This window comes from Dipodomys spectabilis, unplaced genomic scaffold (genome assembly GCF_019054845.1).
Source record: "Dipodomys spectabilis isolate Male_0828 unplaced genomic scaffold, ASM1905484v1 ptg000187l, whole genome shotgun sequence".
Taxonomy (NCBI): Eukaryota; Metazoa; Chordata; class Mammalia; order Rodentia; family Heteromyidae; genus Dipodomys; species Dipodomys spectabilis.
Window position 1 is genome coordinate 2,985,878 of NW_024870864.1, and position 13,880 is coordinate 2,999,757.

Sequence of the window (13,880 nt, forward strand, 5' to 3'; positions counted from 1 at the left end):
TTGTGCATACTAGGCAAGTCTCTAATTCTGAACTACCAGCCCCTGAATTTCATTTCTATTTTTTTTTTGGGGGGTCCGGTTGTGGGGCCTGAACTCTGGGCCTGGGCGCTGTCCCTCAGCTCTTCAGCTCAAGGCTAGTGCTCTACCACTTGAGCCACAGCGCCACTTCGGCTTTTTTCTTTCTGCTTATGTGGTGCTGAGGAATCGAACCCAGGGCCTTGAGCATGCAAGGCAAGCGCTCTACCACTGAGCCACCTTCCCAGCCCCTTCATTTCTATTTTTGTTGAATCTGCTGTTATTCTAATCATGATGTGAATATAATCATAGGGCATATAATTAACTGGAGTTTAACAGTCTGATTTTCTCCCTAGCTGACCACTGATTCCACCTTTTTCTTCTATTTGCTCCCACCTCTGCTTCTTCCAGGCAAGCCCTGGGGCTTGAACTCAAAGCCTATGCTGTATTCAAAGCTAGTGTTCTATCACTTGAGCCACAGCTCCACTTCTGGCTTTTTGTTGGTTAATTGGAATAAGAATCTCATGAACTTTCCTGCTCTCACTGGCTTTGAACTGTGATCCTCAGATCTCAGCCTCCTGAGTAGCTAAGATTACAGGTGCAAACCACCTGAGACGGGCAGCTTCTACTTTTAACTCAAGTAGTCCCCAAATGTATTTTTCCTTTCTTTTGTTGGTTTCTGTCATTAGATTCAGTGTATACTTACAGAGCTTCCAACTGTAGACAGCTGGAGAAGGGCAAAATAAAAATAGCCAATTGGTCGATAACAGAATGGGAGAATATCTGAGGACACAGTGGGAGGATAATTCAGGCTGAGGCCAGCTGGAAGAGATGAGGAGGGCTGAGCAGAAACCTTCCTGAAAGCTTGGCTTGCTTTGAGGCAATGCAAATGGTTACTGGAGATAGGGAAAGAGCAGTGATCTTTTGTCATGTCTTGGTCAGTGCCCATTGTGAGGCTCCTGTTCTCTAAAAATCTGGCCTGCTGGATACAATATGGATATGCAGTAAGATACCAACTTGCCAGGATTTTCCTCAGGCTGTCTGTCTACAGAATTATCTGCCCCTGCTAATAGAATAGAGCTTGCTTAAATCAGGCTTCTACCACTATGCCTCCTTTTCCTCCTCCACAACTCTGTATAATTCTATTGTTCCTCTCTGATTAGGCTACGTGTGTGTGCTCATGTATACCAGTATTGGGGCTTGAACTCAGAGCCTGAACCCTGTCTCTTTAGTTTTTTTGTTTAAGGAGGGTGCTCTGCCACTTGAGCTACATCTCTACCTCCAGGTTTTTTTCTTTTTTTCTGGTTGTGGGGCTTGAACTCAGGGCCTATGCACTATGCCTGAGCCTCTTTGTGCTCAAGGCTAGTGTTCTACCACTTAAGCCAAAGTGCCACTTCTGGTTTTTTGAGTGGTTAATTGGAAATGAGTCGCAGGGGGACTTTTCTGCCCAGGCTGGCTTCCAACCACAATCCTCAGATCTCAGCCCAACTACGTCCAGTTTTTTAGAGATTAATTGGAGATAAGAATCTCACAGGCTGGGAATGTGGCTTAGTGGTAGAGTGCTTGCCTAGCATGCATGAAGCTCTGGATTCTATTCCTCAGTACCATATAAACAGAAAAAGCCAGAAGTGGTGTTGTAACTCAAGTGGTAGAGTGCTAGCCTTGAGCAAAAGAAGTTTAAGGACAGTGCCCAGGCCCCAGGACTGGCCAAAAAAAAAAAATATATATATATACACACACACACACACACACACACACACAATCTTACAGACTTAAGCCAGGCATGAGTCACCATGCCTACTCTGGAGTCTGAGATCTGAAGACTATGGTTCAAAGCCAGCCTGAGGAGGACAGTCTTTGAGACACTTATCTCTAATTAACCACAAGAAAACCAGAAGTGGGTTCTGTGGCTCAAAGTGGTAGAGCACTAACCTTGAGCACAAAAGCTCAGGTACAGTGCCCAGGCCCTGAGCTTAAGCCCATAACCAATAAAGACCAACCAAAAAACAAAACTCACAGACTTTCCTGATTGGGCTGACTTTAAACTATGATCCTCAGATTTCAGCCTTCTGAGTAGCTTGGATTATAGGCGTCAGCCACAGGCGCCAGTGTCTGCTTAGGCTTTTTTGCAGCTGGTATTGATTGTTGCTTTTATTGGCAAACTGTATGCCAAAATAAAAATAAGCACAGTATTGGTGCCAGGAGTCAGTAAAGTGCTCTTTGTATCCAGGGCTGGTAAAAGATTCGCTCCAAGACTCAGTGGCCAATCTAGACTGTGGTCATCTCAGTGCACCTCTGCAATTATTATAAAGATGTTTGTCTATCTGTCTCCTTCCCCTCACAGGGCTGGCATCTGTGGTCATCCCCACACAACCTGGTGCTTGGCTCTCCAACATAGCTCATGAATGACATTGAGGTAGAGCTGTCCAGGAAGTCAGGGCTAAACCAACAGCCGCACCTCTCTGCTTATTTCCACATGCAGCTGCCCCAGCTGTCCAGTCACCACAATTTGGGGTTAGGGGTTTGGTTCTGGAAGGGCAGGCAGAAGCAGCAACTACTATTACTACATAGCCAAAGACTTCACAAAGAGCTGTCCTGTCATGTCTAAGTGAACTGTTCCCACAAGCTTAGCCAACTGATGGTGTATGAGCATTCTTGCTCTCATTTACAGAGGAACAAATGGGCCAGCGATAGCCATCTGGCAGCACTATGAGTTGCGATCAGGTTCCGTTTCTCCATTTGTGGAATGGGTATGTCTACGGGTGTATGGCGTTTTCTGCTCTAAGCACGCGGAAACTTTAGCTTGTTGACTTTGACATTGTGGAAGCATGAAGTGTCTGGCATGTAGGAGATGTTCGATAAACAAATACTTGTGCCTACATGGAAATGACAGGACTTAAGCCTAAGACAGCGTCTGGTTCTTCTATAACCTTTGTCTCCCAGATTTGCTTTCCATGCTGGTTAACGTATTCGGCTGGGAGATATGACGACCTATTTCTGGCCTTGGGACAAAAACAGAAAGGAAAAAACAAACAAACCAGCAGCGAGAAGGCTAGAGAAGTCTCCAAGGGGCAGGCTGCCATGCCAAACCTAAAGCTTTCAGTTCCCCTTTTCTTTTTCTAAACCAGGAAATGCATTTTTCTCACAGCGCCTGCAGACAGCCCAGGGCAAAGCTGCTGGAGAGCTAGCGGGGGAAAGTAGCACTCTAGGCCGAGGAGCAGAGGAACAGGAACCGCGTGGCCGGCTGCAAGGCTTGACTCCAGCGGAACACAGCGAGCCCCTGCGCGGGCCGAGCGCTAGGAAAGGAGGCGAAAGCCGGGTGGGGCAAGAGGCGAAAGCCAGGGCGCTCGACCTCGTCCTCCAGCGCCCCTGCGCGGCTCCACCTTAAGCTCCCGGACCCCCTTAAGGGCGGGAGCGGGAGAGGCACGCTCGGGGCGGGGCCTCGCATGCAAATAAGGGGCGTGGGGCTTCGGGGCGGGGCGGCCGAGCGCTGATCTGACGTCAGGCCCGCGGCCCGGGCAGTTGGCTCGGCGGCGGCGCAGGGGCAGGAGTGTCGGCGCCGAGTGGGGCCGCGCGGCGGGGCGCGGGGAGCAGCGGCGGCGAGCCGGAGCAACATGGCGCCGGTGGGCGGGGGCGGGCGCCCGGGCGGCGGGCCGGCCCGAGGGCGCCTCCTCCCGGCGGCGCTGGTGCTGCTTGTGCTGCTGTGGGCGCGGGGGGCCGGGGGCGAGGGCAGCCCCCATCGGGGTGCGATCGTGGGCATGAGGCTGGCGAGCTGCAACAAGTCATGTGGGATGAACCCGGATGGCATCATCTTCGTGTCGGAGGGCAGCACGGTGAACCTGAGGCTGTACGGCCAGAGTCTGGGCGATGTCTCCAGCAATCTGATCTCTTTCACCGAGGTGGACAACGCGGAGACCGCCCACAACTCCACCAACTGCCTGGAGCTCACCAAGGACCTGGTCGTCCAGCAGCTGGTCAACGTGAGCCGCGGGAACACGTCCGGGATGCTGGTGGTGCTCACCAAGTTCCTCCGGAGGAGCGAGAACATGAAGCTGTATGCTCTGTGCACCCGGGCACAGGCTGACGGGCCTTGGCTCAAATGGACAGACAAGGACTCACTGCTCTTCATGGTGGAGGAACCCGGGAGGATCTTGCCACTTTGGATGCACATTCTCCTGGTTTTGGTGCTTCTCGTGTTGTCGGGCATCTTTTCTGGCCTCAACCTGGGGCTTATGGCCCTGGATCCCATGGAGCTGCGCATCGTGCAGAACTGTGGCACTGAGAAAGAGAGGCGATATGCCCGCAAGATCGAGCCAATCAGACGCAAGGGCAATTACCTGCTCTGCTCTCTACTCCTGGGGAATGTGCTGGTCAACACCTCCCTTACCATCCTCCTGGACAACCTCATTGGGTCTGGCCTTATGGCCGTGGCCTCCTCCACCATTGGCATTGTCATCTTTGGCGAGATCTTACCTCAGGCCCTGTGCTCCCGACATGGGTTGGCAGTGGGTGCCAACACCATCGTTCTTACCAAATTCTTTATGCTGCTCACCTTCCCCCTCAGTTTCCCTATTAGCAAGCTCTTGGACTTTTTTTTGGGTCAGGAGATTCGCACAGTTTACAATCGGGAGAAGCTGATGGAGATGTTGAAGGTGACAGAACCCTATAATGACCTCGTGAAAGAGGAGTTAAATATGATCCAGGGTGCCCTGGAGCTGAGGACCAAAACTGTAGAGGATATCATGACCCAGCTCCAGAACTGTTTCATGATTCGAAGTGATGCTATTCTGGACTTCAACACTATGTCAGAGATTATGGAAAGTGGTTATACCCGCATTCCTGTGTTTGAAGATGAGCAGTCTAATATTGTAGATATTCTTTACGTCAAAGACTTGGCTTTTGTGGATCCAGATGACTGCACCCCCCTCAAGACCATCACCCGCTTCTACAACCACCCTGTGCACTTTGTTTTCCATGACACCAAATTGGATGCAATGCTGGAGGAGTTCAAGAAGGGTAAGGACTGATACAGTAGCCCAGTTAAAAACATATATTTTTGTAACTCCTCCTAACCTCTTGGGTGTTTTGGGTCTGCTGATTTTAGCGTTCTACTCATGTGACTCTGTCCCTTTGCCTATCACTTCCTATGCCTCAGTGCTGTTGGGCATAGTGGAAACTGTTCTTAAGCATTTATCATTCACCAGGTACTGTGCTTTGTGCTTCAGCTGAATCAAAGCTGGAAAGGCACAGTTGCAAATCTGTAGGAATAGACCAAGACCATAGGGAGCAGGACAGAGTAAAGCCTTAAAAAGTGGAGTGGCTTGGTACTAGGGCCAGAACCCTTTGGTGAAGCCAAAGAAGTGTTTGTGACTCAGCAGGTACTCCTGTTTAGCTAACATAATGGCCCTTGCAGATCAGTGGTCAATGACAGAAAAGGCTAGAGTAATTGGAGCCTGGAATATATAGTAAGTTCAATTCTGAGTTTGGAACCCTGGAAGGTTTTTGAGCTGAGAGTGGCATCATTGGCACTCCAAAACTCACAGCAGAATTGAGAGGTCTCTAGTTGGCTCTCCTTTAAGACAATGTCGTTAACACTTTCTACTATTCAGCAGAAGCAAGCAGATTAAGTTTCAGTTATTGTTCTGTCTTTCCCACACACTGAACAAGCTTGTCTTCTCTGGTCTGTTGGGAATCTTCAATCTTCAGGGCTTTTTTTGGCCTGATCTCAGGTAGTTAGACACTTGAAGAGTTGACTCCCCAGCCTCAAAGCTCAGGGAACACACCCCTGTCCTTGTTTCCAACAAAACTTGCCTCCCACCTCTGCCACCCAGAAGCCCTCAGAGTGTCAGTAAACAAGTCAATTATGGAGCCAAACCCTCCTAGGCAGAAGGAAATGGGAAGGCAGAGGAAAGCTCTTTGAAAAGGAATTGGGGATGAGAGAAGCTTCTTCTAAACTTAAGACAATTGCTTCTTAGACACCACCTTAACCTTCTTTTCAGAGATACTACTGGCTGAGGCTACTACTGAACTCTAGCTACGAGCAAGCCTACGGTCATTCCTGGATCAGAGAGTGGATGATAGCCTGGGCGCAGGATAGGGAAGGAGAAGCTGGCCTTGCCAGGTTTTGTTTGAAAAGATGCCCTGGTCATTGTTGAGGTCAGGGTAGCAAGTTGTGACTATCCCCTTTTAACTTTGCCAGATAGACTCTCAGGATCATATCTGAGAATGACTTGAGAATTTAAACTAGAGTGGAGACAGCCCAGGTGACAGTGTCACTCATACTAGAGGGACATAGATTCCTGGTGGTGATGACAGAGTCTGGGAGATGATTTTGTGGTGCAAGCCTACTGGTGTGCCCCACTTCCACCAGGCAGCTAGGATCCTGAAGACCTCCTCCTCTGTGGCTGGTCAAGAACCTTGAGAACTCATGGGATGGCCTCCTCCTCACCTACTGTGGTCTTTATGATTGTTACTGGTGACACACCCTACAGACTTTCCCATCAGTTCAGCAGGATCTGGATCCAGCCTGTATTGATTGACCTAGCTTGGTTTCCAGCCCTTGAAGGCAGGGCAGAACTCTCATGTGTGGGAGCTTCCAGGTCTTGGCAGGACCATCTTTGGACCCTATCTTGTGAAGAAGTGTCTTTTTATTAAGCTGGGAAATGGAGCTAGAACTTAGGCTAGAACTCTGCTAAGCTGAACTCTTCAGATCCAGTTTGATTCACCAAATTCTCTTTGACAGAGGCCGGTAGCCTGAGCCTTGCAGGAGTATTGGCAATTCCTGGAAAAGTAAACCCAATCTACCAAGTATAGTAGGTCGCCCTGGAGATGTGAATTTAATGGGGTAGTCTTATGCTATCCCTTCCTGGTTCCAGAGGTCTTGGAAGACCTAGCGCTAGTGATCATAAATAATCACACCAGCTTCCTTCAGTGTGGCCTCTCCCAAATCTTTCCATCTGGCATCTTTATTCTGAAGCTACCCAGGACATAGAAAACACCTAGCTTATGGCTGTAGCTTAAAAGTTTTCTTTGTAAGTTTAATGTTTGAAGGCTATATCTATGGTATTAGGATTTGAACTCCTGGCCTTGCATTTGCTAGACAAGCACTTTGCTACTTTAGCCACACTTCCAGTCCTGAAGAAGGCTTTTTTTGGGAAGAAAAGTGAACAAGTTCAGCACAGTACTGTAGCAGCACCAAAATTAGAGCTGGCATGATTCAGAGGGTTTTTGCCCTACACCCAAAATTTGGGTGCAGAGCCCTTCTGTACCTGCTTGGTGGTGGGTAAGCTGCCTTATTAGTTTTTTCAGTACTCAGTTCTTAGCTAAGACATGATCTTCAGTGCATGTTTGTTGAATAGGTGAGCGAATAAACAAATGAATGGGTGACTGTCTGAGAAGACTGGTTTCTGTTCCTTGAACATATTAGTTCTTTCCCAATTAGGGCTTTTGCCTTGGCTGTTCTCTCAGATGAGAATGTTCTTTCCCAGATGTAATGCTGGCTTATTCTTCTCTCCTCCAAGTCACTCTAGCATCACCTTATTGAGGCCTTTTGGTCATCAACCTGTTGGAGCCTATAATCCTCTCCCATTCCTTTTGACCTTCCCAATCTCTCCTGCCCCACAATCTCCCCTACCCTGGGCTAATTTTTCTTGTTCTCATAGCACATCTCATTCTCCAACATCTGCGTAGCTTATTGACTTGTATTGTTTGTCCCCTCCTACTACAATATAAGAAAGAGCAGAACTCATCAGAAGGTCACTGATGTATCTTTTGTCCCTAGAATGGCACTTGACATATAGTAAGGACTCAGTGAATAAATGAGTGAATAAATGAATGAACAGATGACCTGTCAGGTTTGGGAGAGAATGACTCTCATCCCAGAATTGTTGGGATTTCTAGGAGCTGATGTAGGATAAAGTAAAATGGATGTTATATCAGGGGCTTGACCTTTCCAGCTGCCTCCTGGAGAGTCTGAGGAAGCTCTTGTGGTAACATATATTAATGGCTCAGGATGCCCGGAGAAGCAGAATTTGGGCTTTCAGTGTGATGTTTGGATCTTTTTTCTGTTTGTCTGAAAGTAGTCTTTGGCCATGGGGAGTTTCCATAGTCTTCCTCATTAATATGAAAGTGCTCCTGCACACCCAGAGGCTGGCTGAGGAGTCAGTGCAGGCATGTAGGGGGCTGAGTTGCCCCTAGAACTAAAGCAAGAACTTCTTTCATAAGTTGTGGTGGCCTCTTAGTTTAAAAGCATTAGCATGAGATGCTTTTTGACCCCTCCTGTCTCAGGCAGAACATAATGCCAGGTGCTGTAGGATCTCAGCAGTAAGACTCTTGTGGTACCAAGACATGCCAAGCAGTCAGGCACGGAGGCTCATGTGGTTTGAACCTTGGCCTTTCTACTGGAACCTCTCCTAGAACTGTTTGCAATACTGGGGTGTTGTCCATAACTAGGAATCCTCGAACAATGACACCCTGCTCCTCCTGGTCCAGTTGGCATTTTGCCTCCACTTCAGATTCTTTTGTAGACCCTAAAGTTAAGTTATATGAATGAACTCCCCAAGTGGAGCTTCCGGGGCTCAAGCCCCACTTGAGCCTACCTTTTAGCTTCTCCTGTGCCCCCTCCCCACATTCCTGCCCCTCCCAGGTACTTAACTCATCCTTAGCCTTCTTATCTTTCCCCACCCACCTTATAACCTTCTAGCCCACTGTATGGAGCTGGATATAAACCCCACCCAGCTGGGGCACTGACTTATGAGGTGACCTTGGACTTGGTACTACTACTCTCAGCAAATTAGTGGGGTATACTTTGGAAGGGAAAGAAAAATAGAAATAGTTTCTCTAAAAAAAAATCTCTCCCATAGTTCCATCTGGGCCATGTCAGATTTTCCTCACTTAACTTTATTCCTGGCACAACTTCATACAGTCAAAACAACACTGCATGTTTTTTTCATTCCCTTGGTTCCTCACCTCTGACACATTCTCAGTAACTTATCCTCCTACCCCCCACCCCACCCGAATCTGCTTGTTCATTCATTTGTTCAACAAGCATCTAACTTTTTGTACAGCCTGTGTGTCAGACACTGTGCTGGCTGTTGGGGATCAGAGGTGAATAAATCAGTCCTGTTTACAGAACTTACTGTCTACCAGGAAGGTGGATGTGCAAACCAAGACTTGGCTATGCTGAATGCACTGATAGAGGTACAAGGGGCTGAGGGAAGGTCAGATTAATGTCAGAGGTTTCTAGCTTGAGATTTAGATGATGTTATTTGTTTATTTATTTTATTTCATTTTTTGGTGCCAGTCCAAGTCTTGAACTCAGGCTGGGTGCTGGCCCTGAGCTCTTTTGCCCAAGGCTAGTACTCTACCACATTAAACCACAGTACTACATCCAGTTTTCTGGTGGTTAATTGGAGATAAGAGTCTCCATCTTTCCTGCCTGGGCTGGCTTTGAACTGGGATCCTCAGATCTCAGCCTCCTAAGTAGCTAGGATTATTTATAGGCATGAGCCACCAATGTCTGGCTATTTTTAAAATTTTTTGTGATGGTACTGGGACTTGAACTTAGGGCCTCTGGCTGTTACTTGGCACTCTCTCTCTCTTTCTCTTTCTCTCTCTCTCTCTCTCTCTCTCTCACACACACACACACACACACACACACACACACACACACACATACACACACACACACACACCAGTCCTGGAGCTTGAACTCAGGGTCTGGGCACTGTCCTTGAGCTTCTTTTGCTCAAGGCTAGCACTCTATCACTTGAGCCACAACACTACTTCTGGCTTTGTCTGTTTATGTGGTACTGAGGAATAGAACCTAGAGCTTCATGCATGCTAGGCAAGCACTCTACCATTAAGCCACATTCCCAGCCCTTGGCTTTTCCTCTTAAGGCTGGCACTCTACCACTTGAGTCACATTTCTGGCTTTTTGCTGGTTAATTGGAGATTAGAGTCTTACTGACTTCCTCCCCAGGCTGTCTTTGAACTGTGATCCTCAGATCCACCAGCATTGTTTCAATAATGTCATTTAACTGCTATAGGGAGAGGAGGATGAAGAGGGAGTTTGATAAGGATGCAGGGAAGAGATAGAGTAATAATTATGTTGTCATCCTCTATTTTCCTCCTCTGCCCAGCATTTTGTACAGCAGTTTCTCCTACTTAGATTACATGGGCATTGTGTTAAGATTGTATATTTGACAAGGTCTCAGGTGGTACTACTGGTCCTGGACCATATGAGTGTGCAAAATATCTCCATGTGCAGATGCAAGTGCCCTCATTGGGCTGCAGAGAGAGGCCAGGACCAGGTTGAAAGGTGTTAGTCACCCAAGAGCATGAAGAATGTGACAAGGTGTGAAAGATGGTGCTAACGCTGCCAGCGTGGAGAAGTTTAGCAAGCATAGACTCTGGGATGGGACAGTAAGCTCCAAGGTATTCAGTGAGGAGCAGAAAACAAAAGCAGCTGTATACCTGGTATCCATCTGCCTCCCGGAAACAATCTCAAGTCAGTGATTTGATCTTGAGAAGCTGCCTGGGGCAGGTGTATATGAAAGTGATAGTTGCTGCCTACTTATGAATGGTACTTTGGGCACAGGGCACAGGACAGCTGACAAAGCACTGGCCAGTCAACTGCTCACATTCCCTTTGGTACTGTTCTGTGGAGCAGGCCAGTATGTGCTGGCATTGTGCTGTATACAGGCTGGGTCCACTCAGAAGCCAGAGCACAAAGCAGTCTCTTAGTTCCTAAAGCTCTTAATAGCATGCAGGAACCACTGCCTTGTGTCTAGGCCCTAGTCAGAGCTTCTTAGCACACCAGTGTTTACTTATGAAACTCTCATATTTTTAATTAACTCTAATGTGTTCCTGACACCTCAGGTCAGGATGGGGCATAATGAACAAAGATTTAGTCTAGAAATAGATGAGCGCCCAAGAATACAAGATCACAGACCTATTCTTATGGGAACAAGAAATAAGGGAAGGGACCTGGGGAGATGCTGTAACAAGGGGATGTTTCAGCTGGATATTCAAGGGTGGGTCAACATGACATTTACCACTTTGGTCCTTTCAAATTCTGGAAGAACTTGGGTGACAGCTGCCAGATTGGAAGTTAGCTTTATGAGTCTTTGGCATCCACTTTGGGCAGAGGTGCTTCTACTTCTTGTGACTGTTTCAATTCAGGGCCTAGGTGCTGTCTCTGAGCCTCTTTGTACTCAAGGCTAGTGCTCTACCACTTGAGCCACGGCTTCACTTCCAGCTTTTTCTGAATAGTTTATTGGAGATATGAGTCTTACAGATTTTCCTGCCTGGGCTGGCTTTGAACCATGATCCTCAGATCTCAGCCTCCTAAGTAGCTAGGATTACAGGCGTGAACCACCAGCACCCATCTTCTTGAGCTTGTTGGCTTAGGGGTAGTGCTCTGTCATTTCAGCCACAGCTCTACTTCTGGCTTTTTTGCTGTTTAATTGGAGATGAGAGTCTCACAGACTCTCAAAGCCCAGGCTGGCTTTGAATTGAGATCCTCAGATCTCAGCTTCCTTAGCGGGATTACAGTCCTGAGAGCCACTGGCACTCAGCTTAGAGGCTCTATTTTTTTTTTTTTTTTGTCGGTCATGGGGCTTGAACTCTTGGGCCTGGGCACTGTCCCTGAACTCTTCAGCTCAAGGCAAGCACTCTACCACTTGAGCCACAGCTTCGCTTCCGGTTTTCTGGTGGTTAACTGGAAATAAGAGTCTCGTGGACTTTCCTGCCCAGGCTGGCTTTGAACCATGATCCTCTGATCTCAGCCTCCTGAGTAGCTAGGATTACAAGCATGATTCACCAGAGCCTGGCTTTGGAGGCTCTTAAAGGTACATTATGACTTTTCTCTGTACCCCTCCCCACCCCAGTGTTGTCATAGGGACCAGCTTGACACACTGAACAGCAAGGTAATCTTTGAACAGGATGAAGCCTGTCACATTTGAGTTCATTTACCTGCCAGCCTCAGTCTCATTAGAGCTAGCCCAGTGAACATGTTTGAGTCATGAATGTTGGTTTCCAAAAGGCTGCCCAGCCTGGGAGAGTGTGTTCAAAAAGAGGGTAGACTGGACCCTTCTGTCACAATAGTAGAGCCTTCTAGTTCTTTTCCCCAGCCTGTGGGGACATGGGACAGATGGCTACCCTGTTTATCCTAGTGCTGGCTCTCTTCCTTTTTGCTCTAAGAGATTCTTTGAACTGGACAGAACTTATTCTGAGGGTGTGAGTTATCCAATTTCCTTAGGTGCCTACCATGGCCCTAGGCTAAGAGAGGATAGCCACAGCTGCCATTTCATCAGCCCTACTCTTGGCCTCTGTCCCTGAATCTGCTATGAGGGCACGACTTTCTTTGGGGGCTTCTCCATTGGACCAGTTCCTCCCATTCATCCTGAGCCATGGTACTCCTGTCTTCATTCCTGAGCCTGAGGATGCGGTGGTGTCCTATTATAAGAGGCATTGAGCCCACATAAAAAAAATCCTGGCTTATTTTATAGATTATATATTCCTTACTTCTTCTATTCATGTTTCATGTATTGGGTATATTCTTTTTTTTTTTGGTTGGTCGCCAGGCTTGAACTCTGGGCCTGGGCACTGTTCCTCAGCTCTTCAGCTCAAGGCGAGCGTTCTACTGCTTGAGCTATAGCACCACTTCTGATTTTCTAGTGGTTTATTGGAGATAAGAGTTTCACGGACTTTCCTGTCCGGGCAGGCTTTGAACTGCGATCCTCAGATCTCAGCCTCCTGCGTAGCTAGGATTACAGGTGTGAGCAACCGGCGCCTGGCAGGGTACTTTCTTTTTTATATAATTTTACTTCTTCATAGTCATAAAAGAGAGACATCTCACTGCCAGAAGTTCAGAAAACACACCAAAAAACCCACCAGCATTTGAACAAAAAGGAACCACCTCAAGTATTTTAATATATTTGGACAACTTTTTTTTTTTTTTTTGCCAGTCCTTGGCCTTGAACTCTGGGCCTGAGCTCTGTCCCTGAGCTCTTCAGCTCAAGATGAGCCCTCTACCACCTGAGCCATAGCCCAACTTCCATTTTTCTGATGGTTTATTGGAGATAAGAGTCTATTGGAGGGGCTAGAAAGGTGGCTCAGTGGTAGAGTGCTTGCCTTGCATATATGAGGCCCTGGGTTCAATTCCTCAGCACCACATAAGCAGAAAGAGCTGGAAGTGGCAGTGTGGCTCAAGTGGTAGAGCACTAGCCTTGAGCTGAAGAGCTGAGGGACAGCACCCAGGCCCAGAGTTCAGGCCCATGACTGACAAAAAAAAAAAAAAAAAGAGTCTATTGGAGATAAGAGTCTCACGGACTTTCCTGACTTGGCTGGCATTGAACCGTGATCCTCAGATCTCAGCCTCCTGAGTAGCTAGGATTACAGGCGTGAACCACCAGTGTCTGGTGCTTTTTCTGTTTATATGCTACTGAGGAATCAAATCCAGGGTTTCATGCATGTAAGGCAAGCACTCTACCACTAAGCCACATTCCCAGTCCCTTGTGACAATTTTATTTATTTATTTATTTATTTTTTTTGTCGTGAGGCCTGAACTCTGGGCCTGGGCACTATCCCTCAGCTCTTCAGTTCGAGGCTAGCATCCTACCACTTGAGCCACAGCATCTCTTCCGGCTTTTTTCTGCTTATAGGGTGCTGAGGAATCGAACCCAGGGCCTCATGCATACAAGGCAAGCATTCTACCAGTGAGCCAACTTCCCAGCTTCTTAGAACAACTGAAATAGATATTTATTTTCATGGCTGAGTGTGGTGATATAAACCCATAAATCTAGCAAATATACCCCTATGAGCCTGACATAGGAGGATCATGAGTTCAAGACCAGCCTAGATGA

The 13,880-nt window shown here is 47.6% G+C and overlaps 1 protein-coding gene across 2 annotated transcripts in view; it reads left to right on the forward strand.

Moving 5' to 3' along the window:
- Positions 1–3,629: 3,629 nt before the first annotated feature.
- Positions 3,630–13,880, forward strand: part of Cnnm4 (cyclin and CBS domain divalent metal cation transport mediator 4) — a 45,651-nt gene continuing 35,400 nt past the window's right edge. For both annotated transcript variants that reach the window (XM_042695534.1, XM_042695535.1), the window contains exon 1: positions 3,630–5,031. In XM_042695534.1, the coding sequence (XP_042551468.1) occupies positions 3,630–5,031 (1,402 nt within the window). The remainder of the gene's footprint in view (positions 5,032–13,880) is intronic.